Here is a 26,222-nt window from a genome sequence, read left to right as displayed (position 1 = left end):
GCCTTCTGGGTATGTAGTAAGGCTGAATGACATGGATCTCATCAGGGTGAGTGGGTCCATTTAACTACATCTGGCCAATGGGTTGTGAGTCATTTTATGCAAGAATGTTTGTCCATGTATCATTTCTTCCTGAGTAAGATTGTTGACCTGACATGCAAATGTTAAACACAATCCGCATTGTATTAAATAACACTCTCCCCCCCCCCCTTTATTGCAAATAGAATCTTTTCTCATACAATATATTTTGGTTACAGTTTCCCCTCTCTCTACTTCTTCCAGTTCCTCTCCACCTCCCTTCCCATCCAGATCCATTCCCTTTGTCTCTCATTAGAAAAGAAAAAGCCTTCCTTAGAGATAACAATAAAACATAACAAAATAAAATATAAAAAGACAAAACAAAACCATCACATCAAATTTGGGCAAGGCAAACCAACAGGAGGAAAGGATTCCAAGAAAAAGCACAAGAATCAGCAACCCATTTGTTCTCCCATTAAAATACTAGAGTACATATGCAGAGGACCTGGTGCCAACCTGTGTGGGACCTGGACTTGTTTCAGTCTCTGCAAGTTCACATGAGCTTTGCTCAGTTGATTTAGGGGGCCTGTTTCCTGGTGTCCTCCATCCCCTGGCTCTTACTCTTTCTGCCTCCTCTTCCTTGAAGTTCCAAGAGTAGGGATTTGATGGAGACATCCCATTTAGAGCTGTGTGTTCCAAGGTGTCTCCTGTGTGTGTGTGTGTGTGTGTGTGTGTGTGTGTGTGTGTGTGTGTGAGAGAGAGAGAGAGAGAGAGAGAGAGAGAGAGAGAGAGAGGATGTGTGTGTGTGAGAGAGGGGGGGGGGAGAGAGAGAGAGAGAGAGAGAGAGAGAGAGAGAGAGAGAGAGAGAGAGAGAGAGAGAATGTCTGGCCATGGGTCTCTGTATTTGTTCCCATCTACTGCTGGAGAAAGTTTCTTTGATGATGACTGATCTATGAGTATAGCAGAATATCATTAGGAGTCATTTTATCACTACATTTTTTGGGGGAGGGACCAGTAGGGTTTGGTTTTCCCTGGGCTATCTAGTCTCTGGTTCTTGGTCACCCAAGTAGTGTCAAGTATGGGTTCCATCTTATGGATTGGGCCTTCAGTCAAACCAGACATTTGTGGGGACTTCCACAAGCTTTGTGCCACCACTGCCCTAGCATATCTTGCAGGCAGGACAGCATTGTAGATCATAAAGTTTGTAGCTGGGTTGGTGTTTACAATTCTCCATTGGTAGCCTGCAGAGTACCTCCCTGTGCCGAAGACACTGGAGCATAGGAATGGAGGTTCTATGTAGTTAGTCACCAGCTTGAGCTCTCCATGTTCAATGAGTTCTGTGGGTGTTGCCTATAGAAATAGGGCCTTTACTGTCTGTCAATTTGGAGAGAGCAACCTATTGTCTTGACAACAGCCTGATTTGTTTGGATATTTCCATAGGACTGCTTAGGCCACCAACTCAATTGGATGTAACCCAGTCTAAAATCACTCTTAATATTTCTTTAACTTAACAGTTCTGGTAAATATTAAGAACTTGGAGAGTTTTAACCTAATGGTACATTTACCAAATTCCTTCTCATGAGGGGCAATGTGACTGCTGTGGGGAAAGAACATTCATGTCAACACACAAATACAAATTCTAGAGAGGATAAATGAGTCTATCTTCATTTGGCACCATAGGATGAATAACAACGAGATGGGAAGGGGTGAACTAATAAACCTCCTTCCTTAATGCTCCTGTGGAGGAAGAAGGGAGTCTTCCCAATGCCCCAGACATGCCTTAAAACTCATTCCAGCCGGGCAGTGGTGGCGCACGCCTTTAATCCCAGCACTCAAGAGACAGAGGCAGGTGGATCTCTGTGAGTTCAAGGTCAACCTGGGCTACAGAGTGAGTTCCAGGAAAGGCCCAAAACTACACAGAGAAACCCTGTCTTGAAAAACAAAACAAAAAAAAAAACAAAACATAACAACAACAATAACAACAAAAACCCATTCCAGCCTCTTACCAGAAGTCAAGCTCTTTAAAATGAAGACTTTTATTTTGAGTTGAATTAGTGTTTTAGCATCTCTTGTATCTCTTAGGTCAGGCAAACAGAAAGGATGGGAGGAAGGGAGAAAGATCATGAAGAGATGGGAAGAGTATCTTCAGTCTTTTCTTTCTTGATACACAGTATCTTAGTTAGGGTTTCTATTGCTGGGCAGAGACACCATGACCAAGTCAACTCTTATAAAGGAAAACATTTAATTGGACTCACAGTTCAAAGGTTTAGCCCAGTGTGGTCACAGTGGGAAGCAAGGCAGCATGCAGGAAGACATGGTACTGGAGAAGGAGCTGAGAGTTCTTATGTCTTGACTCACAGGCAACAGGAAGTGGTCCGTCTCACTGAGAGTGGCTTGGTCATATATGAGATCTCAAAGCCTGCCTTCACAGTGACACACTTACTCCAACAAAACCACATCTCCTAATAGTGACACTCTCTTTGGGAGCCATTTTCTTTCTAACCCGCCCCCCACCCCCCCACCCCCACCCCCAGTAACCTGCAGAAGTTAGAAAGGAGCTGAATGGAGACGGGCAAGGGTCTCTAATCATCAGGAACCACCATGCATGCAAAGGCCTGAGGGGTGGTTACCACACCTATTCTTTCTAAGTTTTTCAGTGGAATCATCCCAACTCTACAACTAGGTTTTGTTTTGAAAAAGGTGGTTCCTCTCCAAGAAAGTCTAATGTGAAGACAGATGAAAAGAACATAACGAGAGAGGTCTGCTGTATTTTAAGTGAACTTCCTTTTTTGTGTTGTATGGATGCATTAGGACTGACTTGCTCTTTAGCGGGAGGTCTGAGTTATTCAACATCACTTCAGCAGGAGGAATTATGGAACAATGACTAAGGCCTTTTGATCTGGTGATGAACATGAAGCATGGCTAAGCAGTTAGACAGACATGCTAACAACTTGGCGAGGACCTATCAGCATGAAATAACTAATGTTTCCTGGACTGACTGTGGTGGCACATGCTTTAATCCCAGCACTCAGGAGGCAGAGGCAGGCGGATCTCTGAGTTCAAGGCCAGCATGGTCTATAAGGTGAGTTTCAGGACAGCCAAAGCTACACAGAGAAACCCTGTCTTAAAAAAAAAAGAAGAAGAAGAAGAAATAAAATAGTTAATGCTTCTTTTGACCAGCTCATTCTAGTATTATTATATTTTGTTTTAAAGTGAGTCTCTCACAGTTGTCATAAAGAAAAAAGAATGCGTGTATAATTTATTTTAATATTTTTAAGTAATACATATTTGCTTTTCCTGATTAAAGAATGAAACCCTGGGGCACTACAACCATGCATAATGCAGCAATCTGTTCATTGAGTGTTTATTAAAGGTCTGATATATCACAGGCTTGTGTACAGTGCTGGGGATAATGTAGATGAAAGAGGAAAGCCCAGCTCTATGTGTGAAGGCCGCCTGAGATTCAGTCCTGTTGAAGAGATCCACTTTTCACCTCTGATCTCACTCATTCTCCTTCAGTCTTCCTGCTACATAATGCTGGGGCTGGGGCAAAAACCCTGCGGTAATCAGGAAAGGAGAGGAACAGGAAAGGACAGAAGGACAGACACTTGGAAGTCTGTACTGAAGCAAAGCAAGCCCAGTGGTTGAGACCATTTGTTAACCCTTGCAGAGGACTGGAATTTGGTTCCCAGCACTCCTATCCCAGGGCTCACAACTGCCAGTAATTCCAGGCCCAGGGGATCTGCTGCTTCTCCTGGCCTCTGCCAGTACCTGCAGGCATGTATACATGCCAATACACACACATAAATAACGAAATAAAATCTTTAAAAAATAATAAATGATAGGCTGCATATTAAAATAGACACTGAGGGCTGGAGATGTCACTCGGTGCTGGATTGCTTGCCAAGTACTTGTGAGGCTCTAGGTTTAATCCCAGGACCACCATCACCTAAATGAAAGGCAGGTTTGCTCAGGCTCTGAACCAACACAGTGACAGTATTGTCTGCTTTGATTCAGAGTGGCCAGTGTATCTAGTCTCACAGTAAGTACTGCCTGCAACTTTTGGGTCAAGCCGACTTAAGATAAGCAGAGCATAATAGTGGTAAATCATACGAAGATAGTTTTCAAAATCACGTTGATTAACTTCATCAATAATCCACGAAGGGAAGAGTGTCTACTCACGTCAGAGCCCCCTGTACACAATTTGTGGTTTGCTACACATTATTATATTCAAATTGCAGAACAGTCTGTTTATATTCTCATTTCACAATACAAGCTTATCAACCCGAATCCTTTTTTTTTTTTTTTTTTGTTATGGTTGAAAGTCATACATTAAAGATTGCAATACTCCACAGTCAGGAGCTACCTAGTGCTTTGCCTATGCCAACTTCTTGTGGGTCCCCTGACCCCAACTGGCCTTGCACACTGGCAGTCCCAGGATGAGGGAGGAGCTGGGGAGCAGGGTCTTGTGAGTACTGCAGGAATGAATGACCCAGAAGACTGTTTCAGAGGACAGCCATTTATTGAAATGGTGGGGGGAGCTTATATAGATCAAGTTGGGGGGTGGGGGTTCCGAGCATATCAGTCAGATTAGCAGACTGCCGGTCACATGATTTCTGAGAAGCCATTTGTGTGGGGGCAGGGGTGGGGTGGGGGGAGAGACAGGGGAGAGAGAAGCTTGACTGACTTGATCATGCCATGGCCTCTGTCGCTATGGAATTGAGTAGACCCAAGCCTGACTTGGGTAGACAGAGGTCCCACTCCTGCTGTGCTCTCTGAGAGATGTTTGGGGTATGGGCAACAACACTCTACTGTCCTTCATCTGGCTTGGGAAGTCACAACCTCTGTCACATGTCTGCCATTCAACCTTTTGAACACTCCTCCTCCTCTGTTTAAAAATGTCTCGCCTAACAAACTCCCACCTCCCTATAAATTTCCCCAGCCTCCTTTCCAGCTAAGATAGAAGCATGTGACTCAGGTTCTACTTACCACATGTACCGAAAAAAGGCTTCTGTTCTGAAGTGAACAGTACAAAGAAGCAGGTTTTTCTCCAAGTCGAATTTTCCTAGCAACAGCAACAATGGAAGCCTTGAGCTTTAGCTCCTCCTCTAGGTCAACTTTTTGTTACACTTTTTCACTAGTATTACAATCATTAGTACTAATAGATTTTCTGCCCCCCAATAATAAGTTTCTCCACTGACTCAGTAAGTCAGATCAAGCTGAATTGAAAAAGTATAACAACAGGTATATTTAGCAAAGCAACTCTTGGGTGGGTTCTCTGGTTCCAGAGATCGAGGCCAGAGAAATCGCACGCCCAGGCTAGGGCAGGAAAGTGTTATAGAATGTAGGCAAGAGGTGATGATGTATCCACTACAAGCTGGGTTTGTGCCCAAGTATGGTCAAAAGCTGAGCGCTTAGGCGGGGACTTGCGCAGCTGGTGGCATTAGTGGAGGATGTTACAATAGTCACCAAGAATGTGGGACTGGGCTTTTTGACACCTTTCCTTTCTTTGGAGACTCTTTGAGTGGGCAGGGTTTGAAGAGAGAGAGAGAGACAGGAATAGGGCTTTCTGGACTGTGCAGGGGCAAGCTGGAGGCTTCAACTGAACAAGTACCGTTAGATTCTAATCTGTTGTAATGGGGTAATTCTAACATGCTCTAACCAATACACCAAAGGATAAAGTAAACCAAACACAATAGAACAGCAGTTCTCAACCTGTGGGTCACAACCCATTTGGAGCCAAACCATCTTTTCATAGGGGTCACCTAAAGCCATCAGAAAATACAGATATTTACATTACAATTCATAACAGTAGCAAAATTACCATTATGGAGTAGCAATGAAAATAATTTTATGGTCAGGGGTCCCGTCACATGAGGAACTGCATTAGAGGGTCACAGCATTAGGAAAGTTGAGAACCACTGCAATAGGAGCTACATTCTTATTCATATAAGGTAAAAACACAGGGCATTTAGGGTGAGCAGACCATTCCCCATAAGAGATGATTCAGAGATCTAGGCATCTTTCATCTTATGGCTCTACCGTCTGAACTACGTGGCTTCCCAAGTGCCGATCCCACCTGAACCCTACCAGAAGGCAAAGGGCACAGGGAATCACACACCGAGGGGCTTATGAGAAGACCGGGAAGTGGGGCTTGTCAGTTTGTTCACAGTCTATTGCCCTGAACTCAGCTGCGTGGCTGTATCTCGCATGAACACAGCCCAGCTCCCTTCAGGTGAGATGACGGGAGCATGAGGAAGTCATGGTTAAGTCTAGACCTTCTGTCTTCTCTCTGGTTTCCTTCTTCCTCGGGATCACCAGCCAGCACTAAGGTCAACATAATAACCAAGTGCAAATCACCAACAGATGTGGCTTCGATCTGGATTTCTTTTCGTACTTGGCTCTCTTGTGCTTGCTTCCCCTGCTCCCTTCTTCCTAAGCTTTCCTGTCAGGGAGGGTGTGCATATTCATTAGACAGTTATTTCCAAATTCTTTACTTGAAATTGCTTTTATCTTCAGACTTCCTGCGTGTCAGTTTGAAAGGAAAAGTGCTTAGCAGGCAGCCTGCGAATCACATGTGTTTTGAGACCCCGGCACTGGGAAGACTCAGAGGTTTCCAACCGTCGCTTACTGACCACCCACAGGCTAATGAAAGAAATGTCTTTTTATTTTCCCTGCATCTCTTGAACTAGGTGCTTTGTCAGCAGCCAGGGAGAGCTGGGAATATGATTCCGGTGCCAGGGACCTCCAGAGCCCCGACTTGCAGAGCCGGCTGCCCTTCCAGAAGCTACTGGAGTGTGGCGGAAGCTCTTTGCCCCAGCAGGCTGTCCGCCACAAGCTTCTCACACAGTCCCCGCATTTTGGCACCTCTACAGGCAGAAGCTGTCTGGAGCTGGCCAGCACCGTGAGTACCTCTCTTGTTCACAGAACACATCTTCTGGCCTGACTGTATTCCAATACCAATATTTTAATTTTGAGCTCCAATGGGGGAATATTGAGTATTGCCTTTTCTTGTTGCACTAAATGTTTTGCCATTTCCTTTCTGCTAGTACTGTTGTTGTGCACTCCAAAGTCTCTAGCACTTAAGGGTTTAGGAACTTCATTCTCACTGCTAACAATAGAGCAGGATTCTAAGAGGTGTTTTGATTAACTCTATAACCTGTACAGTCTGATTTGCTAAAGTCCATGATAGCTCTTCTATAACAAGAACTCTCCTGTGGTACCAGACATTGCAAAGCAATAGAATATACTTCTTTCTGTTCCTAGGTTTGGACTTTACTCCTTTGAAAAGCAAAGAGAAAAAGGTTTCATTGAAAGTCTAATTATTGTTCTGGCTTATAATTTCAAGATTATTTCCATTGGAAACCATGGAAAAACTTAGCGTTCATTTATGCTGTGTTTAGTTTAACTTAGTTTTTTTGTTATTTGGTGCCCAGGATTGAATCACAGCCCACACAAGGGCAAGTGCTACTCCTGGTCTATAATCCCAGTCCCTTAAGCTCTCCCTTTCTGTTCACACGAACCGTGGTAGTGACTGTCTGGGGTAAAGAACTATTGGCTTCCTTTAGTCAGAGTTGGAGCATGAGGGTGCATGGCTGATGGCTGGCTCATTTTCAGTGACTTGCAGTTTTCAAACTGAGATTGTTATCTGAGATCTGTGGGAGTTCCTCCCTCCCTCCCACCTTCCCTTCTCCTCCTCTTTCACTCCCCCTACCTGGCTTCTGGAAATTCAAGTTTGAGTGGGAGAATGGCATGTCTACAACCATGATGTATGACTGACAGTTTGTTCGCTAAAGACTACAGGTTTAGAAACACATGTTATGACATATTTTCTATTCATATGTTTTGGAGGGAGATGTTTGAAAAAGCTAACAATCATAAATCTCTAGCAATAATTAAAGTGTAAAAAAATCACACAAGTCCCAATGACATTCTATAAAATTCCTGACCAGTAATTATCAAAATTGCTAAGGTTATTAAAACCAAGGAAAGTCTGGGAAGAGACACTGTCTGCCTACAACCATCCTAAAAAGGTATAACCTAAATGTAGCACCATTCCTTTGGTGGGATGCTGGGTAAGAAAAATCTAAGGAGACCTGGGGAAATATGGGCTGTAGTTGATAAGCTCTGTTGCTTTATGAACTGTGATGAGGATCATATGATAATACAACATGTTAATAAATGATAGAAATTGGTCATAGAACTCTCTATCCCATTTTTGTAACTTTTCCATAGGTCTAAAACTGTTATATAACTTTAAATGTTTTTAAATTGTAAAATAGTAAGAGCACCTATACATGCAATCCCTTCCTGGGTATGATTACATCTCTTAAGGCCTATCAAATCATCTGTGGTTATTATACTATTCCTTGCTTGACCGCCCTTCAAGGACAACCTTGGACAGTTTCAGTAGAGCCATAACTATTGTACCTGCTTCCTGTGTGTTCAGTAGACCAGGAAACTACCAGTAAATATGTCTGGCATGGTCTGGATTTAGCCATGCCTGTTACAAATCCTCTCCAGCAGACTGGGCCTTCCCTGTGCTACATCAACTGAGTTTTGCAGCTCACCAATGATCTTTGTAGCTCAAGGATTACCCTGTACTCTGATCACCCTGCCTCCACCACCTGAATTCTAAGATTGTTGACATGTACTACCATGCCTGGTTTATGCCTTGCTCAAAACTGAATCCAGCACCCCATGCAGGTTAAGCAAGCACTCTGGTGATTGAACTATGATCACCAGTTTATAATGCTGTTTTTAAGATAGTCAATGCCGTAGCAATATAGATGAGAGTAAAAATCAGCATTACACATTGATCAATGGTTGGTGGCATCCACTCTGGAGGGGTCAAGGTTCACCGCCCCCAGATGTTCCCAAATATTGGTGAAATTATTAAGGCCACTCCACATAGTTAAAAGGGAGGTTTATTTTGTGGGGTAACTTACAAGTGAAGGGATAGGTTACAGGGTCTGGGAAAGGTGTAGCACAGTCCGGCGGTGTTCTCTGGAAAACTTTGCTCAGACTATCTTCAGTGTCCTGGGTCCAGGAACCAAGGGAGCCGGCACATCCGGATCTCCAGTCTTCAGGGTCCTCTCTCAGCCCCCCTTGTAGGCATGACAGTTACCGAAGCCTCAGTGGGGGTTGGACCTTCCAGATCAAAGCTGGAATGGCTACCCACTACACCCAGATGTGGAAAGATGCTGACAGGTTCCTACCTCTAAGTGAATCTGTGGCCCTTGCTTTCCAGGAACCTCCTGAGTGGAGTCCTATTGTTCTGTCTCTTTGGCAGAAGCAGGTGCAATCCTCAGGTTTCATCTGGCTGGGTCCTCTGAGTTGGGTGATCAAAGGAATCAAGGCATAGAGTTCTCATATGTCCCCATACATATTCCCTTCCTGTTGGTTGTCCCAGCACTGGGTGGATGATGCTTGAGATGGCCTCAGCAGATGCTGGCCTGATTTAAAACAAAACAAAACAAAACAAGGTTTGTGTGATTACATTCCTAGAGACACGTGAACAAATAGCTCATGTTGATAACAGATCAAAGATTAGACACCACTAAGGGCCAACCATTGGGTTTAATTTGGGTTACTTACAAGAATATAAGTGAATAGTTACTCATAAGAGCGTAAGTGCTTCAAAGACAGTTGCATCACCAAGATCCCCCACCCTAGTATGAGTGGCAGCTCACAGAAGCCAGAAACCTAGAGAACATTGTCCATTCTAAACACAATTCACGGGTTGGAGACTGTCTCTTTCAGGCAGCCCAGGTGGCCAGAGTCTCTCCTGGGTCACTCAGCTGATTTCTGCATCTCCCAGGCAGCCCTGCTAGTCTGAGAATATCTTTTAGCAGTCCTTACAGCTTATACATGCTTGGGGAGAGAGGAGCCTAGAGAATCTGGTCAGTTTGGGGGACTTCCTGAAGCTTTTGCGTTGCTTACTTCCTGAAATGAACCAGCTGCCCGGATGGATAGAATCTTTCATCTCCTTTAAAAAAATTGTTTTGTTGAGCTTCCCTTCAAGGTGGATGGTTTTGTCTCAGAGGAAATTGTTACACAACACCAGGCACCCAGCTCAGATAGCAGTAGTTAGTGTACTTCAGCTTGGAGACTTTTCTGTGTGTCTATGGCTCTGAAAGCCTTTGAAAAGGAGCTGTGATAAGTGATGGCATCTAGTCACTGGAACACAATGAATAAGTTAAAAAGGATTCGACTCCATAAATGATTAGCATATACACACGTGACCAAATCAATAAATAAAACTAAACATGCTCACTTAAGGCCATCCTTTGTGAGAACATGACTGACCATAAATACAAATACAGGCGCTGACATCTTATGATGTCCATATTGTCTCACAGTGTGGAAAACAGAAATTTTCAACTATGGCTTGAATTTAATTACGTGCTTAAGCCCTGGGTTAGGGGTTGGGGCTCCTGATTCTCCACCCCTTCCTATGTCCACACCATTTGTGTTATACCTTTGGAGTTTTCTTGTCCCATGAGAAATAGCAGTCATTGTGCCAAACACTGTGTTTAGGATGGTTCATTACATAGCCACTATTGCTTCTGAATCTGCTCTCAGGGATCCATGACCCCAGCTTGAGAAACGGGCCTCATGTATGGCCAAAGAAAGCAAATAGCCTCTTGAAATGCCACACTCAGACAACCCCTTTATTTATAAAATCATAATAAAAGTAATTTATGTTGCTTCTGAAACAAAATCCTGAGCTAATAAAAATAGGTTCTGTTTAAAAACAAAACAGCTAGAAACAAAAGACAGTGGTCAGCATCCAGCTAGGAGATGGGAAGCACACAGTAATTCACACAGGAGACAGTTAATAGAAGCAATATTAATGAGTAGCACAGCATTGCCACTAGTGGGTAAAGAAAACTACAGCAAGTTCACAAATAACACAGGGAAAGAGCAGCCCCACATCTCAGACAGAGACAGAGTACCCAGACAAGAAACACATTTGGAAGCAGACTTTAGCATTGCTCAGGGCTGATTCTACCTCTGAAGGAGTGATGGTACCCTGTGGGCAACAGAGTTCCTGGTGGTTCTTCATGCCAGGGATGACAAATTGACACCAGCCCTCTAGAGTACTGGTCCAACTGGCTGGATACCATCTGTAGGAGCATCTGCAAGACTTGCTGAACATCACTAAGAAGGTGACTCCAGAATGCCAGAATACTAAATCTTCCCAAGAGTGAGCAAGCTGGTTTTCCTGCACTGTTTGTCTCTGCAGGCGAGAGCAAAGCCAGATTGGGGATTTCTGCCTTCCCTCAGCATTGTCTATTGATAGGAAGAATGCTTACAGAGTTCCTCCATACAATACAGGGGAAAGAAGAGAAGATTGGAAGCAAGAGAAAGGAACCCATAACTGGCATAGGTCTCCCCCGCAACCCATTGGGAAACTTCTGGAAGCTTCTTACACAAGCATTTTACATTTATTTATTTATTTATTTATTTATTTATTTATTTATTTATTTATTTACTTACTTACTTACTTACTTACTTACTTACTTACTTTTTCCAGAGATGAGGACCGAACCCAGGGCCTTGTGCTTGCTAGGCAAGCGCTCTACCACTGAGATAAATCCCCAACCCTGCATTTTACTTTCTAAGTCCCTGCCACCGCCCCCCCCCACACCACCCTCTCAATCTTGTTGCAATGGCAACTAAGTTTCAGCATGAATTTTGAAGGAGATATTTAAACCAAAGCAGGGGCCAAGTACAGAAGGACAAGATGATGCTGTAAACAGATGCTTGAAGGGAAGAGACAGGATGGCACATGTGGTTTAGGGCACAAGCGATGAGTCATAAGGGATATACCTCCTCACACAAATGTCGGAGCTGGTGGTACAGTCTATTGACTCTGCAGCATAGTGTTCAGCTTTAAGCTATTCTGGGTCTTTCAGCTCAGCACAGGAGGGCAAGGCCAGTCTGCAGCCTCCTTCACTCTCTTACTATGACCAACCTGGGTGCTGTTGGTGACCTGCAGGAGAAGCGGGAAATCTTTATCCAGGAGCTCCTGAAGCTGGCCAAGGACCCAGAGAAGCTAAAGGAGGAAATCTGGTAGATCTGTAATGGAAGCCTGACACACCAGATTGTTAAGTGGCAGACTAGCAACAGTCCATATAAATTGCCACTGTGCTCGGCACCTGCTTTAGTGTGAATGTTTTCTCCAAAACTCATGCTGAATTTAATCACCATGATAACCGTATTAAGAGTGAGGAGCTTTAAGAGGTTAACTGGACTCCATTGGGAGTAGAGTTGATGCCATTATAAAGAAAAGGAAAGAATGTCAAGCATGGAAGTATTCACCTTTAATCTCAGCACGCAGGAAGCAGGGGCAGGTGGATCGCTATGATTTCCAGGCCAGCCAGGTCTGTATAGCAAGCTCCAGACCAGCCTAGGGCTACATAGTGAAAGCCTGTTTCAACAAGAGCAAAAAAGGCAAAATAATAATGGTAATGGTGATGACGACGATGACGATGATGATGATGATAGTGGTGATGGTGGTGATGGTGGTGGTGATGATGGTGATGATGATAAAACAAGAGTGTGCCCACCCCTTGCAAACAAAACACCCATTGTCAAATGCTGGCACTTTGGTTTTGGATTTCCCAGCCTCGAAAGCTGTAAGTTCTCAAGCGTCTGTTCATTATGAGTTACCAAGGCTCGGGTACTCTGTGATAACAGTACAGACTAAGACAGTGTCCCACGCCAGCTTTCAGAAGGTGTCAAGGATGACTTCTTCACACCTAACCTGCTGATTTCACATGTGATATCCCTCATGTCTGACCTTGCAGAACCATAGGGGAAAGAAAGCTCCAGGAAGCTTGTTTCAGCTTGGTTGAACTGACTTGGTTCCCAGCCACCAGGAACAATGATGAAACTGCCAGCAACACCCAAGCTCTCTTTGTAAAGCGAAGCCACACGAAACCGTGAGACTTTGGTAAAGAGAGAAGGCAAGAAGAAAAACGCCTGTTCTCTGAAAACATTTCTCCAAATATCTGTATTACTAGTGCAGAGTGTAATGTTTGAGCTTCTAAACAATGACATGCTTGATCACTTTGATGCATAAAATATAGATACTTTTATTTATAGATACACCACTGATAAATTCTTGAACAAACATAAATTCTAGGTACATTCTTTCAGCCGTATAATCGTTTGAAATGACCTTAGCTTTGGCATTTTCATTAATAAAACAACCAATTGATGTGAGCTAAAATTGCACTTTAAAAGAAACCATGCACACTGTATAAAGTATTTAAATGAAACAGTTTGATGGGAAGAAACAGCCATGATTTTTCTCATCTTTCCTCACTTAAATGGTCTTCACAATTTTTTTTATGTCCTTGAATTGTTTTTAACACAGGGGGATTTTATCTTCTCTTTCTGTTATTTTAAGATGTTCTGGTCATTAAGGAGTTGCCAAATTTAGGGTTAACATCTAGAAACCTTTGCTCTCGAGATGTATCCCAGCATTGTGGCCACAGCACCCTCTTCTGGGCACTGTTCAGCAGCAAACAAGAAATTCTTCAGCACAGCTTGCACCAACCCTTCAGATTTTTAGGGAATTGGAACAATACAAAATGGAAAAAAAAAAAAAAACAACAATTAAAAAATAGAGATTTGTTTTGTTCTGAGAAAATGGCCAAGGAACAACCTAGAAATTTCAAAAAGTTTCTCCTGTCTAGGTGATTGAGATGGATTTTTCTTTTTGTAGGATTTGCTTCCTTAATGACAAAAACAGTTGGTTTTGAGCTGTCCTTTATCTGACACAGCAGATATCTATGAAGAAGTATATCACTTTGTATTTCCCCGCCATTTCAAATGATGGCTCACAGCTCAGAAAAGCACAGCTGGCCTCTTTTCTTCCAAGATTAAGAAAGCTCAGTCGTACTGGGCTGTTCAAGCCTGTCTCCTCTGCCTTGCACAATTAGGCCTCGGTTTTGTCTGCTTCCTTTTAATGTTTTCCAATATTTGTTTATTTTGTAGCTTGGTATGCACGCACGTGTGAACACGCACACACCAAGGCACACAGAGCCTTGGATAACTTTTGAGTTAATTCTCTCCTTCCACCTTGTGAGTCCAAGGGATTGAACCTTGGTCCTCAGGCTTGGCAGAAAGTACTTTTACAGACATCTCATCAGCACAAGTTTCCTATTTTAACACTTAATTTTGTACTCTTTTTTTTTTTTTAACCAAAAGGCATTTATATGTTTCTAAAGAAGAAAACAAGGTATTCATGAGTTGTGCATGTGAAATTATATCAATTTAAAAGCCAACAGTGGCTGAAGAATGCTCAGCCACTAAGAGAGCATACTGCACTGGCAGAGGACCCAAGTTCAGTTCCCAGAACTCTTACTGAACAGCTCACATTGGCCTATAATTCTAGCTCAAGGGGATCTGAAAGTCTTTTCCTGCTTCAGAGGACACACACACACACACACACACACAAACACACACACACACACACACACACACACACACACACACACACTTAAAAATAAAATTAATAGGGTCTGGAGAGATGGCTCAGCAGTTAAGAGCACTGACTGGCTCATCCAGAGGACCTGGGTTCAATTCCCAGCACCCACAGGGTGGCTCACAACTGTCTGTAACTCCAGTTCTAGGGGAACTGACACCCTCACATACATACATGCGGGCAAAACATCCATGCCCACAAAATAAAAATATATAAATTATTAAAAAATAAAATAAATAAATGAAAGTCAACAAATCACTTTCATAGCATACATAAGGCCCGTAGTTTGGGCTCCAGCACTGTATTAAACAGACAAGGTATTTGGTGAGCTTTGTTGTTCTGTGATTCCAACAGTCAGAAACTCTATGGAGCCTTTTCTTTTATGCTGATAATATACCTGGTAATGGGATATTGAATTAGAACTGTGTCTATGTCAGTTTTCCTTAGAGATATGGCTCCTGGTAGATCAACCATGCTCTAGTGGATGGCCCAAGTCTAGGAGCATATGGGCAAAACAAAATGGATTTGGAAAGTTATTAAAAATAAAGAGGCCGGGCGGTGGTGGCGCACGCCTTTAATCCCAGCACTCGGGAGGCAGAGGCAGGTGGATCTCTGTGAGTTCGAGGCCAGCCTGGGCTACCAAGTGAGCTCCAGGAAAGGCGCAAAACTACGCAGAGAAACCCTGTCTCGAAAAACCAAAAAAAAAAAAAAAAAAAAAAAAAAAAAAAAGAGGATGCAAAGTTGAGAGGGAGTAGGAATGTAGGGAGTAGATCAAGGTGGAGTATCAAAATGTACTGTAGGCACATATTAAATTCTCAAGTAATAAAAATCTTATATTTAAAAATAAACAAATGAGATCTGTGCTGCAATATTCTGTCACATGTTCCTAAGTATTGATAAGTCGACTATTAGCTGAGCTTCTCTTAGTATGACATTCAGACTTCTGTCACTTTTGAGAACACTTCCAATCTGCATATTTTGGCATGAGAAACACCATTCCTGCTCTTGAGATGAGGCTCTTAGTTTTGCTTCAACCATTTGATGAACTCTGTGTGCTTTCTGATTTTTTTCCCTTTTCTCCACTTCAGTTGTGAGATACTGAGGTGTGTGTGTGTCTGTCTGTCTGTGTGTGTGTGTGTCCATGTGTACCATTACCATTATCTTTACTATTTTATCTTTTATTTGAACCTGCATCTAGATGTTTTAAAATCAAGGGCTAAAAAATATATGAAATAAAATAAAAATAACAGTGAGCAGTGGGTGCCCTTCCTAAGTCACATTAGAGCTCTGAAGAGTCCTCTGATGATAGCTTGGTTGGCTTAGGGTTCACTGTTTCCAAGGATACAGACTGTCAATTTGCATGTTCATTGGCATTATATTAATACAATATTAACGTCTTGGATTTGATTGGGATGTCCAATAGTTTGGCCTGCAAGAATGTTAAGCCCTAATAATCTAGTAACCATTTTGTAACTAACTCTGCAATCTATCATTTTTAACTTTTTTATTAAGTTTGAGTATAATAGCCATTACCACCTTCCAAAAAAACTCACATGAGAAATGAAAGGTTATTTATTTGGGTTCTTATGTGACCATCTGAGAATGTACAGAGGTGACTTACTATGATACATCCAATTCTTCATACTGATTGAGTTAGTAAAACCTTCACAAGTACACTTAATCTCTAAAATGCTCTGTGTATCCCCTCTTAACATCTCGATCTTTTCATACACTGGCAAAAACTCCTGCTCAGATTCTTATTCTCTTACCCTCCCCAGCCCCAGATCTCCAGTGCTGACCCTGGCCGTCGTGTCTGGTTCAGAGAGACAGGCTTTCTCTCTTCCTCTTACCCAGCTCCCTCTTCCTGGCAGTGCCTTCGATTTATTTACAGCTTCCTGTCCTTGTTTTTCTCTCAAACTCCAGTAAAACTGCTCTTAGGTTTAAAAAAGAAAATTACGTTGCAAGCATAAATTTGACATTTTATGCTCTAGCAACCTGTGGACATTGTAATACTTTGGGGAAAGAACATTAAATTTCGTAAAAAGCTTTCTTTTTCCCTTTTTACTTTTTTTGTTGTTTCTTTTTCCGAGGGGATTTACAAAGGCCTTTTCGGGTGCATTTATGAACATGAAGATATTCTTGAAGGATTGCTGCTGTGTTATTTGCAGAAATCTGCAGTCCAGGCCCCCGTGGCTGCGGTGACTGGTTTTCCCGGACAGGTTCTCTGTTCCTAGTTAGTCAATTGGACTTGCTTTGGCCTTATCCCCTTTGCCATGACTCAACTTGTTTCTTCTTTGTAACAAATGAAGGAGTGAGTAGGTGACCGGGTGGCAGGGACACCCCCCCACCCCCCCACCCTCCGTCTTTCTTTCTGGTCCCTGCCTCAGGCTGTAAAGAGAAAATACTGGCAACAAATGCCCAAAGGGCCCCCACCCCACTCTCGCAGCACCCAAGGTGTGGCCATTTCCTGCTTCTGGGGAGCATTGGCTCTTAGATATCTTGGGAGTTGGTCATCTCCTTTTACCATGTGGGCTCAGAGATCAAACACAGACCATTAGGCTTGGTAAGAGCCTAAGCTTTCTTACCAGCCTTCAAATGCATTCTTTTCTCAGTCCACATTTAATCTCATAAAATATGATCTTGTAGGCCCTTGACATTGTCTTAGTTAGGGTTTCTATTGCTGTGAAGAGACACCATGACCACAGCATCTCTTATAAAGGAAAACATTTAACTGGGACTGGCTTTGAGTTCAGAGGTTCAGTCCATTATCGTCACGGCAGGAAGCAAGGCAGCATGAAGGCAGACATGATGCTAGAGAAGGAGCTGAGAGTTCTCACATCTTGACTCACAGGCAACAGGAAATCGTCTGTCTCACCAGGTGTGGCTTGAGCATAGATGAGATCTCAAAGCCACCTCCACAGTGACACGCTCCTCCAACAAGGCCACACCTACACCAACAAGGCCACACCTCTAATGGTGCCACTCCCTTTGGGGGTCATTTCAAACCACCACAGACATTTCAAAAGACTGAAACTTGCCAACTCTCTCTGTGGCCAAAACTCAAAAGCCAATCTCCAGACTTCCCCAACATCAGCCTCATTTCATCAAGGGAAGGTACTTGTTAGCATCACAGTTAGGCAGTGTTTACTATTAACCTTTTTATCTGTATAAATAAAGAAATGAAAAACTAAATTTAATTTCATGGAAATCTCAGCTATTTTTGCTTTTCACATTTCCTCATTAATTGAAAGAAGTTCTGCCATGAGTCACCAGGACGTGAGCATCTCTGACACACATCTGCACTTGTAGCAGACTGCGGAAAGTGAATTTTGCTTCTTTTGGATAAACCCCATGTTCCGATAATGTAAGAGTGATAATGTTTTCTCTAATCATGACAAGGATTAAACTGAACAATGCACAGAAAGTGCTTAATTGAATTCTTTGTGAAAGAAAGTGTGCAATAAACAATTATGGCTGCTCTTGCTGTTTTCCTATCTTATTAGAAAAAAAAATCTTGAAAAAGTCTTTGAATGGATAAAGATGGAGTAGCATTTGAAGATAGAAATCAGAAAGTTACTGAAGTAAGCTGTAAGGTTTTCATAATGCCTACCAGTCAATTTTTTTATGGGCTAGGGGTTGCCATTAAAAATTACACTTAATCGTTTTACATGTAGAATTCATTTAGAATTTCATTTAGTCATGAAAGAAGACAATAATTGTAGCTAATAGTTTAGAGAATCTGCAATGTACATTTTATTGGTACATTGGTGCATGCTGTTTGCTCTCACTTAGAAGAAACAGGCTCTGACCTGCCTCTCCCCGACCTCAGACCCAAGCATATTTGTCTCAAAGTGTCCTCTGAGGCCCCTTGTCTGGGGAAAGGCTGCACCCTCTGACCCTATGACAGGGAGGGAAGAAAATATCCAAACAGCCCAAGAGTAAGGCATTGTGTCCTTGGTGATGGCTAGAAAGTAAGCCATTTCCCACAGAGGTCATGCTACTTTTTCATGATACATGTCTACCGGAAGAAAGAGAAGCTGAAGGCGAGCCATGGGAAGCTCAGTTGTGGGGAGAATGCTCAATGAGACACTCCAGCTGACTGCCTCAGCTTCTACAGTTGGCTTCTGCTGGATGTTGTGAGCGCCTGATTTGATGATGTCATCTCTCTCTCTCTCTGTTGCCATTTGTTCTCTTACTTGGATGCTTCACCCAAGGGGACCTTGCCCAAGACTCCCTCTATCAAGCTCTTCAGTGGACTGCCTCAGTGGGACGTCCTTAGTTGATTTCTGCTGGGGGTCTTGAGCACCCAATGTGCCCAAGCACTCTGCTGCTTCTGTCGACCACTTGCTAGTTCTGCTTTGACTTTGACCTGCCATGTACTCAATAAACCCACTCATTCAGAACTGACAGTACGACTACCACAGATCATTGTCCACCTGGTTCAGAATGGGGACATGGGGGAGGGGGAGGGGGGGACTCTATCTAAGCCTGCCATTTCAGTGGCAGGACTCTGGGGGCCTCGATCTAAACCTTCACTGAACTTCGCTTGGGCAGTAAGAGAACCTAGACTAGGCAGGTTTTGTGACAGCCGTTATCCGGGCACACATGAGTTATGACATAGGATTCTTTCCCTTTTGCAAAGTAGTTAGTGGGGGGGGGGGGGGAGAAGCTCAGAGAGTAAGGGTGCTTGCCACCAAGCCCAACCACCTGGGTTTGATCTCTGAACCCATACGGTTGGAGAGAACCAACTCCCACAAGTTATCCTCCACACACACACCATGGAGCACACACTGACAACAAACAAACAAATAAATAAATAAATAAGTGTTGAGGTTTTTAAAAGTCCATTTTGAAGACCTTACAGGAGTATTAGCACCAACAGCTAGTGAGGTGTTGGACAGTCACTAGTTGTCCTTCTAATGATGTTCACATTAGTTTTAAAGTCATTCTGCTGGGCAGTTCAACAGAGCATCATCTTTCCTGTCTTTGGGATTACCGTCTCTGACAAAAGGATACTCAGTGTTTTGAGTATACACTAGAGGGCGGTGGTCCTATGTCTAGACACCTCATAGTTCCCTGATCGCTTGGGATTTCTCTGTCATTCATTTGGTGTAGGTCAGAGAAAAAGGACTTTCCTACACATTAAAAAAAAAAAAAAAAAAAAAAAAATGACACTTGCATCTCGAGTCCAGCTTGGCAGCATGCTGTCTGTCCTTGCTGTGGTGGTTTCTTCTCCATCCTTCTTCCAATAACTTATCTCAGTGGGTCTTCAATCATTGGAATAGTATTAGCTCGCTCTTTCCTTTCTTTCCTTTCTTCCTTCCTTCCTTCCTTCCTTCCTTCCTTCCTTCCTTCCTTCCTTCCTTCCTTCCTTCCTTCCTTCCTTTTAAAGCTTGGGTCTCACTGAGTAATCCTAGCTAGCCTGGAACTTGATATGGAGACCAGGCCAGGCTTCCAGCTCACAGAGCTGTGCCCACCTTTGCCTCCAGAGTGCTGCAATTAAAGTCATGTATCAACATACTGGCCATTATTAACTCTTAATGACATATTTTTCTTTAAAAAAAAAAAAAAAAGATAAAGGTGAAACCACCACTTGGGAGGCAGAAGCAGGTGAATCTCTGTGGAGTTCAAGGCTAGCCTGGTCTACAAAGTGAGTTCTAGGACAGCCAGGACTGTTACACAGAGAAACCCTGTCTCAAAAAAATTATATATATATATGGAGAGAGAGAGAGAAGGCGGCGGCGGCGGCGGTGGTGGTGGCGGCGGCGGGGGGTGGGGTGGGGGGGTGCATGCGTTCTTAACGTAGGATAGTAGTGTTTGTTAGCTTTGCATCTTTGTATTTGAGAATATATTTGTGGATTAAGAATGAGGGAAAGAAAACAAAGTCTTGTAGTGTTTGTGTGAACTGCCAAGAGTCTGCAGAACTGTGTCTTCTCCACAATCACGTAGGAGAATCACAATTCTGCTCACTATTTCGCCACTCCTGTCCTGTGGTAAGTTAGCAGGGAGCCCAGCTTACTGGGGCAGAGGTAAGCTGATCTACCACTAAAGGAAAGGGCACAGAGGGAAGGTGTGGCTAGGGACAGTTAACCCTCAGGCCACATGTTTGCAGAGAGAGAGAAGTCCGGGGACAAAGGAGCAGACTAAGAGGTTTCAAGAGGAAAGCGCGGAATGGAGAGAAGGACAGCAGCGAATGACCCATGAGTCAGTCTGTGCTGGACACAGGGACCTAAACAAGGACTCTTTTGTTTTTTTCTTTCTTACGTTTTATCACTGAACTGTTTCTTTGAAAGAGTAGCCCTTTGATCCTTGATTGTGTGGGCTCCTGGGTTTGTGAAAGTTATACACAGAATGAACTTAAAGGGATTTGATTTTTAAGTATGCAGAAGTTGTGTGTGTGTGTGTGTGTGTGTGTGTGTGTGTGTGTGTGTGTGTAGGGGGGGTTGTTTGCTGTATTTTTATACGTAGTAATAGTTAGGAGAGAAACCCTTCTTTGGCCTCACCTAACCAGGGCCTGGAGGGAGGAAGAACACCTGGACCTTTGTAGCAGCCTGTGTTCTGTGATACAGGGATGGGTATGCCTTCTGCATTTCTTACCATGTTGTTAATAGCTCTTGGGCATTTGTTCTATATTACATAATGTGCAAGATATTCTGATAGCAATCCAAACTATCTCACTCAATTCTCACAACCTTAGGCCATGACTAATATAAACACAGTTATGATTCATGTACAGATGAGGAACTTGAGGGTTAGAGAGATTACATGGCATGTGATTAACAAAGATCACATCATGGAACTTCATTAGACCCTGTGGCTTGATCTTGCAGCCATTCATTTATATCACAGAGGATGCTCCAGCAATACTATGGAAGAAATAACCCCTTCTCCTGACCCACTCTCCAGGACCAGTGCTGTGTCTCACATACACTGTATACTCCTTTATAGGAACACAAATTATGGCCCAGCTTTTCTAAGGATAGCCTAGGTTCACTGCTCTCATACATACATATGGACATGCGCGCATACACACACACACACACACACACACAAACAATTTTTTTTTCATTTTTTCTGATTTTATGTAAGACATTGTTACTGCAGCATAACTGGATCCCTTGTTATCTTTATGCTGGGGCCTCCTGGTAAAGATGTGTAATTATTTATCCATAGATGATAGGAAGGCTTAGCATTAAACGCTGAAAGAAATGTACCTGCAACTTCAATGCACTTAGAGACATCTATCAAAGATGTATTTGGAACCCAGAGACCTCAGCCTAATTGCCAGCAATGTTAGAGGCCTTCTTAAGTAGCTTTAAAAATAGAGCGAAAGGGCTCTCTGATGAGAACGGTCGGCCTCACCTTACCTTCTCAATAGATTTTTTTTTTTAGGGACAGAGAAGTAAAGACCTATTTCCAGCCTTGTCCCCTTATCTTTTAGGTATAGTCTTGTGCTAGGGAGGAAAAAAATGTATTTCTAAGAAACAGATTCAGGCAGAAAAACTTGTCTCTATTATAATCCCGTGAATAACTGGTCACATTTGTTATGTGTTCAGTACATGTAGGATAATGAATCATTTCATTTAATTAATGCATGACTGGCCCCTCTTCAGACCTGTCTCTTCCCGGTTCTCCGCTAGATGTCATTTACTGTGTCATTTGCTCTTCCTGTCAGAGAGAAAAGGTACTACTCATTCACAAGACTCTGCGGAAAGTCTCTTGATAGACTAGCTCAGGGGGTACAGAAGAGCTGAAGACAGCAGTGGAATTCAAACATGCCAATGAGGACAGAAGTAAGTTAGTAGGAAGTCTGAGCTGTGTTTCAAGACGTTCATGAGACAAAATGTAAAGGCCAAACCTAAGAATCCTGGATATAGTGGAGATAAAGAAAAACCCCACTCTAAAGGCATAGAAAACTAGACTGAAGATGTGCCCCATGCACACTGGAGGCCAGACTGAAGCACCAGATGCATTCTGTGCTCACCAGGTAGCCAGGGCTGAACAGGTATTTTGTTATAGTGGCCTAAATTGAAAAAGTATCCAAAAAAATAATACACTAATAGTACAAAGTCATTTCTATGGCCTATTTTAACTTTTCATGTACTCCATAACCAGAAATAATCTTTAACTGTATTGTCCTGGTTCTTTCTGGGGTTTTCTATGTGTACCATTATTTCTCTGCCTTGATTCATGGTGTTAGATGTGATAAATTCAACTATATTACATTCATTAACATGTTTTCATACTTATGGCATCAATCTAGATAAAGCAAATAATGTATAACCAAAAGTGTAAATGAAAGTTTCCTGTATTTGCTTTTGCCTCTTCACACTACTTCCCAGCCCGTGGGCATTTCAGGTTACTTTTGTTTTTGTTTGTTTTGATCTGTTTTTGAGAAGGGATCTCACTCTGCAGCCCTGACTGACCTGGAACTCAATATGTAAGCCTGACAGGCCTCCAAGTGATCTGCCTGCCTCTGCCTCCTAGGTGCTGGAATTAAAAGGTGTGGGCCACTATGCCCAGCTCAAGTTACCTTTTAATATGACGAACCCAGCTCCTTGCCTGCAGCTTTTCCAGAACTCAGGTGCATTAAAGTCATGTCTTTTTTTTTTTGGTTTTTTCGAGACAGGGTTTCTCTCGTGTAGCTTTGCGCCTTTCCTGGAGCTCACTTGGTAGCCCAGGCTGGCCTCGAACTCACAGAGATCCGCCTGCCTCTGCCTCCCAAGTGCTGGGATTAAAGGCGTGCGCCACCACGCCCGGCTTAAAGTCATGTCTTTGTTAGGCTTTGTTGGCCAAAACTAGTTTCCAAAGAATCCACGAAGTTAAGTGCAGTCTCAGAAGAGTAAAATCCTACCAGTGTTGCCTGTGAAGTAATGCTTTAAAATTCCAATGAAATTCGACTGTGGAGCGATTTCTTTTCTAGGCAAAATTTGGGCTTATGTTCTTAAAGTTCTACCGTCAAATAGATTGAACCTGGATTGGAATACCATCATGCGCTGTAATATTTTCCATTAAGCAAATGATTTTTCAATTGTTCGATTTAGATATTCAAGATTACCTGTAAGATTTGTGGTTACTGATGCTGTTTCCTGGGCCAGCACCACTCACAGATTCTGCAATCTTAGAAATGTCTGGGAGCCATATGACATTAAGAGTGGCGGCCACGAGAAGAATCATTATTTCCAAGTCAGGGCTAGGTTGGCAGGAACAGAAACTTAGGTGGCCCAAACAAGCAGAATTTCATTCACTTCTCCAACCAGATCTTGTTTTGAATTTGTGAATTCGACTTGCACATTCTTATTGTATGAATTCCTGGAACTCCCTCTATCTCTCTATCTCTTCAATTGATACCCCAAGGGCAGGTGTCTGTAAGGATTTTTAACAGAAGAAGCACTCAAAAGTCTCTCCCAGTGTAATCACAAAGCATCTCTCTTTTCTTGCTCCTCGAATTTATTTATCTCATTGGGAGATCTGAAAGCAGTGCGCAGGAGCCTGGGCTGTGGCTCAGTGTCAGTGAACTCCAGCATTCACACAGTATCGGCACCCCACAAAGTCAGCAGTCCTCCTTTGATTTTCCTGTTCTAAGGAAGGGAGGCGGTGGGCTGAAATGAAGGAAGGAAGTATTTCTAATGTGGCCGTTCAGAGTGACAGCTGCAGGCTTGAATGGATTGCCAGCTGCCTTTCCATTCTCAGACAGGGATGGAGGTAGTATTATGACCTCCATTTGTTTTCTACTTTATGTGTTCTGTATATTCAAATTAACTAAAACTGGTGTCTATGATTTTTATAACCAAAAAAGAAAAGAAAAATTTAAAAGGCTTAGTTTTAATCAGCACATACTACATTGGGCACAGGAGCCCTGGTAGCGCACTCAACAAGGAAGTACCGCCCCCCAGGGGAGGGGGCAATTGAGATGATTGCTAGTTGTTAGTTTCATCTCTTCTGTGTATTTGAATTTCTTACTTTCTCTGCAACATATATCACATGCCCAATAAACGAGCGTTTACACAATGAACAGTGTCTGCATAATAAAAAGTGGAAGTTCGTATTTTTATAGGTCCCATGTACATCACGAAGTAAATATTTGCACTATAAATTTATGCTTGCTTCAAATCAGCATTTTAGGGTTTACAACTAGATGACTCCCATCTGCATTTGGAACTGGGTCTGGCGAAGTTCGAAGTTGTCTCGGGAGGGACTCCAGGGGCCTGCACGGGTCCAGAGAAATGCTTGTGGATCTCTCCATTTGTTTCTTCCATCTAAACACTTCCGAGGCCCTGGCAGGCCAGACTCTAGAATGATAGCACTGCTGATGCTAAAAGTGGTCACGTATTTGTGTGACCCTAAGTGCCTCCAAACTTGCCTGGACATTGTTCTGTGAGCAACTGAAGATTAGGGGAAAGGCCACGCACACATCCATGTTCCCTCCCCACACTGAAGCTGAGTGAGCTTTGTAAACAGCAAGGCCCCATTTGTCTTCTGCTAAAATCTCAGCAAAGGGTTCCGATGTGTTAAGACTATTAACTGAGGTCTTTATAGGTGGCCCCACCTAATAGGACTAAGGCCACCTCTTTGACTTCATCTTTCCCACTCCCCTGAGGGCCATCCTACCATTGTGTAACTCAGTGACGTCTGTCATTTGGGTCCTTGTTGAGGGATGCTTTTCTTATTCCTGCTAGCACCGCTACCACCCTGTAATCCTGAATCCCCTCTACGTCATCCAGGATCAGCATCAGATCCCATGAAAGTGGAGTTATAGGTCATTATAAATCACCATGTAGGTGCTGGGTGTAGGGACCTGCCCCAATGGGAACTTGGGTCACCTGTGAAGAGGTGGCCTGGAACCGAGGAAAGGCAATCCGCCCATTTCCCAGCCTCCCTCTTTCCCGGAGACAATCAGGCCCAGTGGGGAGTCAAGTCAAGCAAGAACTCGTGTATTGATAGGCAGTAAGCTTCTTTTATACCAGAAAACCTCCAAACCCCAGGAGGGGGTGAAGGAACAAACCAATCATTTTAAAGGGCACCCTATTTACAAGTTGTTTATGTTCTGACACTATCTCTTGTTTTTTAGTATCTTATCTTAGCATAAATAACTTGAGCTAACGTTCTTTCTCACCATTTGTATCCACTCTCTGTGTAAACACCTTAAAGCTTAAGCTCAATTTAGCTGAATTTCTCTGGGCACCCTCTTTGCAGCCCATGTGTGCCCCACAGCTGGGAAGTGAACCCATATTCTCTGTAAGAATAATAAGTGCTCTTAATTGCTGAGCCAAATCCACCCCCTTCCAGATCTCTTGTATGTTTTAATATAGCACTGATTGCTATAAATTCCACTGAGGTCTGCTTTCATTGTATCCCACTAGTTTTTACATGTTGTTTTCTATTTCCAATCTTCCTTTTAATTTTGAATTTGTTTTTGATTTCTTCAGTGACCCATTCTTCCTTCACTAGTGTGGTGTTTAATCTCCATGAATTTATATATTTTTGCAGTTTCTCTTGAGTTCTAACTTTGTTCCACCATTGTCAGATAGAACATAAGAAATTATTTCAATTTTCCTATGTTTGTTGAAACCTAGTGTTGTATCCCTAGATATGACCTGCTGTAGAGAAAGCCTTATGGATTTCTAAGAAGATGTACAGTCTTCACTGTTTGGTTAGCATGCTCTGCAGATGTCTAATAGGTCAATTTGCTCTCATTATCTCTCTG

General features: G+C 42.9%; 1 protein-coding gene across 1 annotated transcript in view; it reads left to right on the top strand.

Moving 5' to 3' along the window:
* Window positions 1-26,222, top strand: part of Mcc (MCC regulator of Wnt signaling pathway) — a 326,031-nt gene that overhangs the window by 28,053 nt on the left and 271,756 nt on the right. Inside the window, exon 2 of the mRNA XM_042263722.2 lies at window positions 6,708-6,919. Within this exon, the coding sequence (XP_042119656.2) occupies window positions 6,708-6,919 (212 nt within the window). The remainder of the gene's footprint in view (window positions 1-6,707; window positions 6,920-26,222) is intronic.

Source organism: Peromyscus maniculatus, chromosome 19 (assembly GCF_049852395.1).
Source record: "Peromyscus maniculatus bairdii isolate BWxNUB_F1_BW_parent chromosome 19, HU_Pman_BW_mat_3.1, whole genome shotgun sequence".
NCBI classification, from domain to species: Eukaryota; Metazoa; Chordata; class Mammalia; order Rodentia; family Cricetidae; genus Peromyscus; species Peromyscus maniculatus.
The sequence above is the reverse complement of the archived record's forward strand: the minus strand, read 5'-3'. Positions and strand labels throughout refer to the sequence as shown.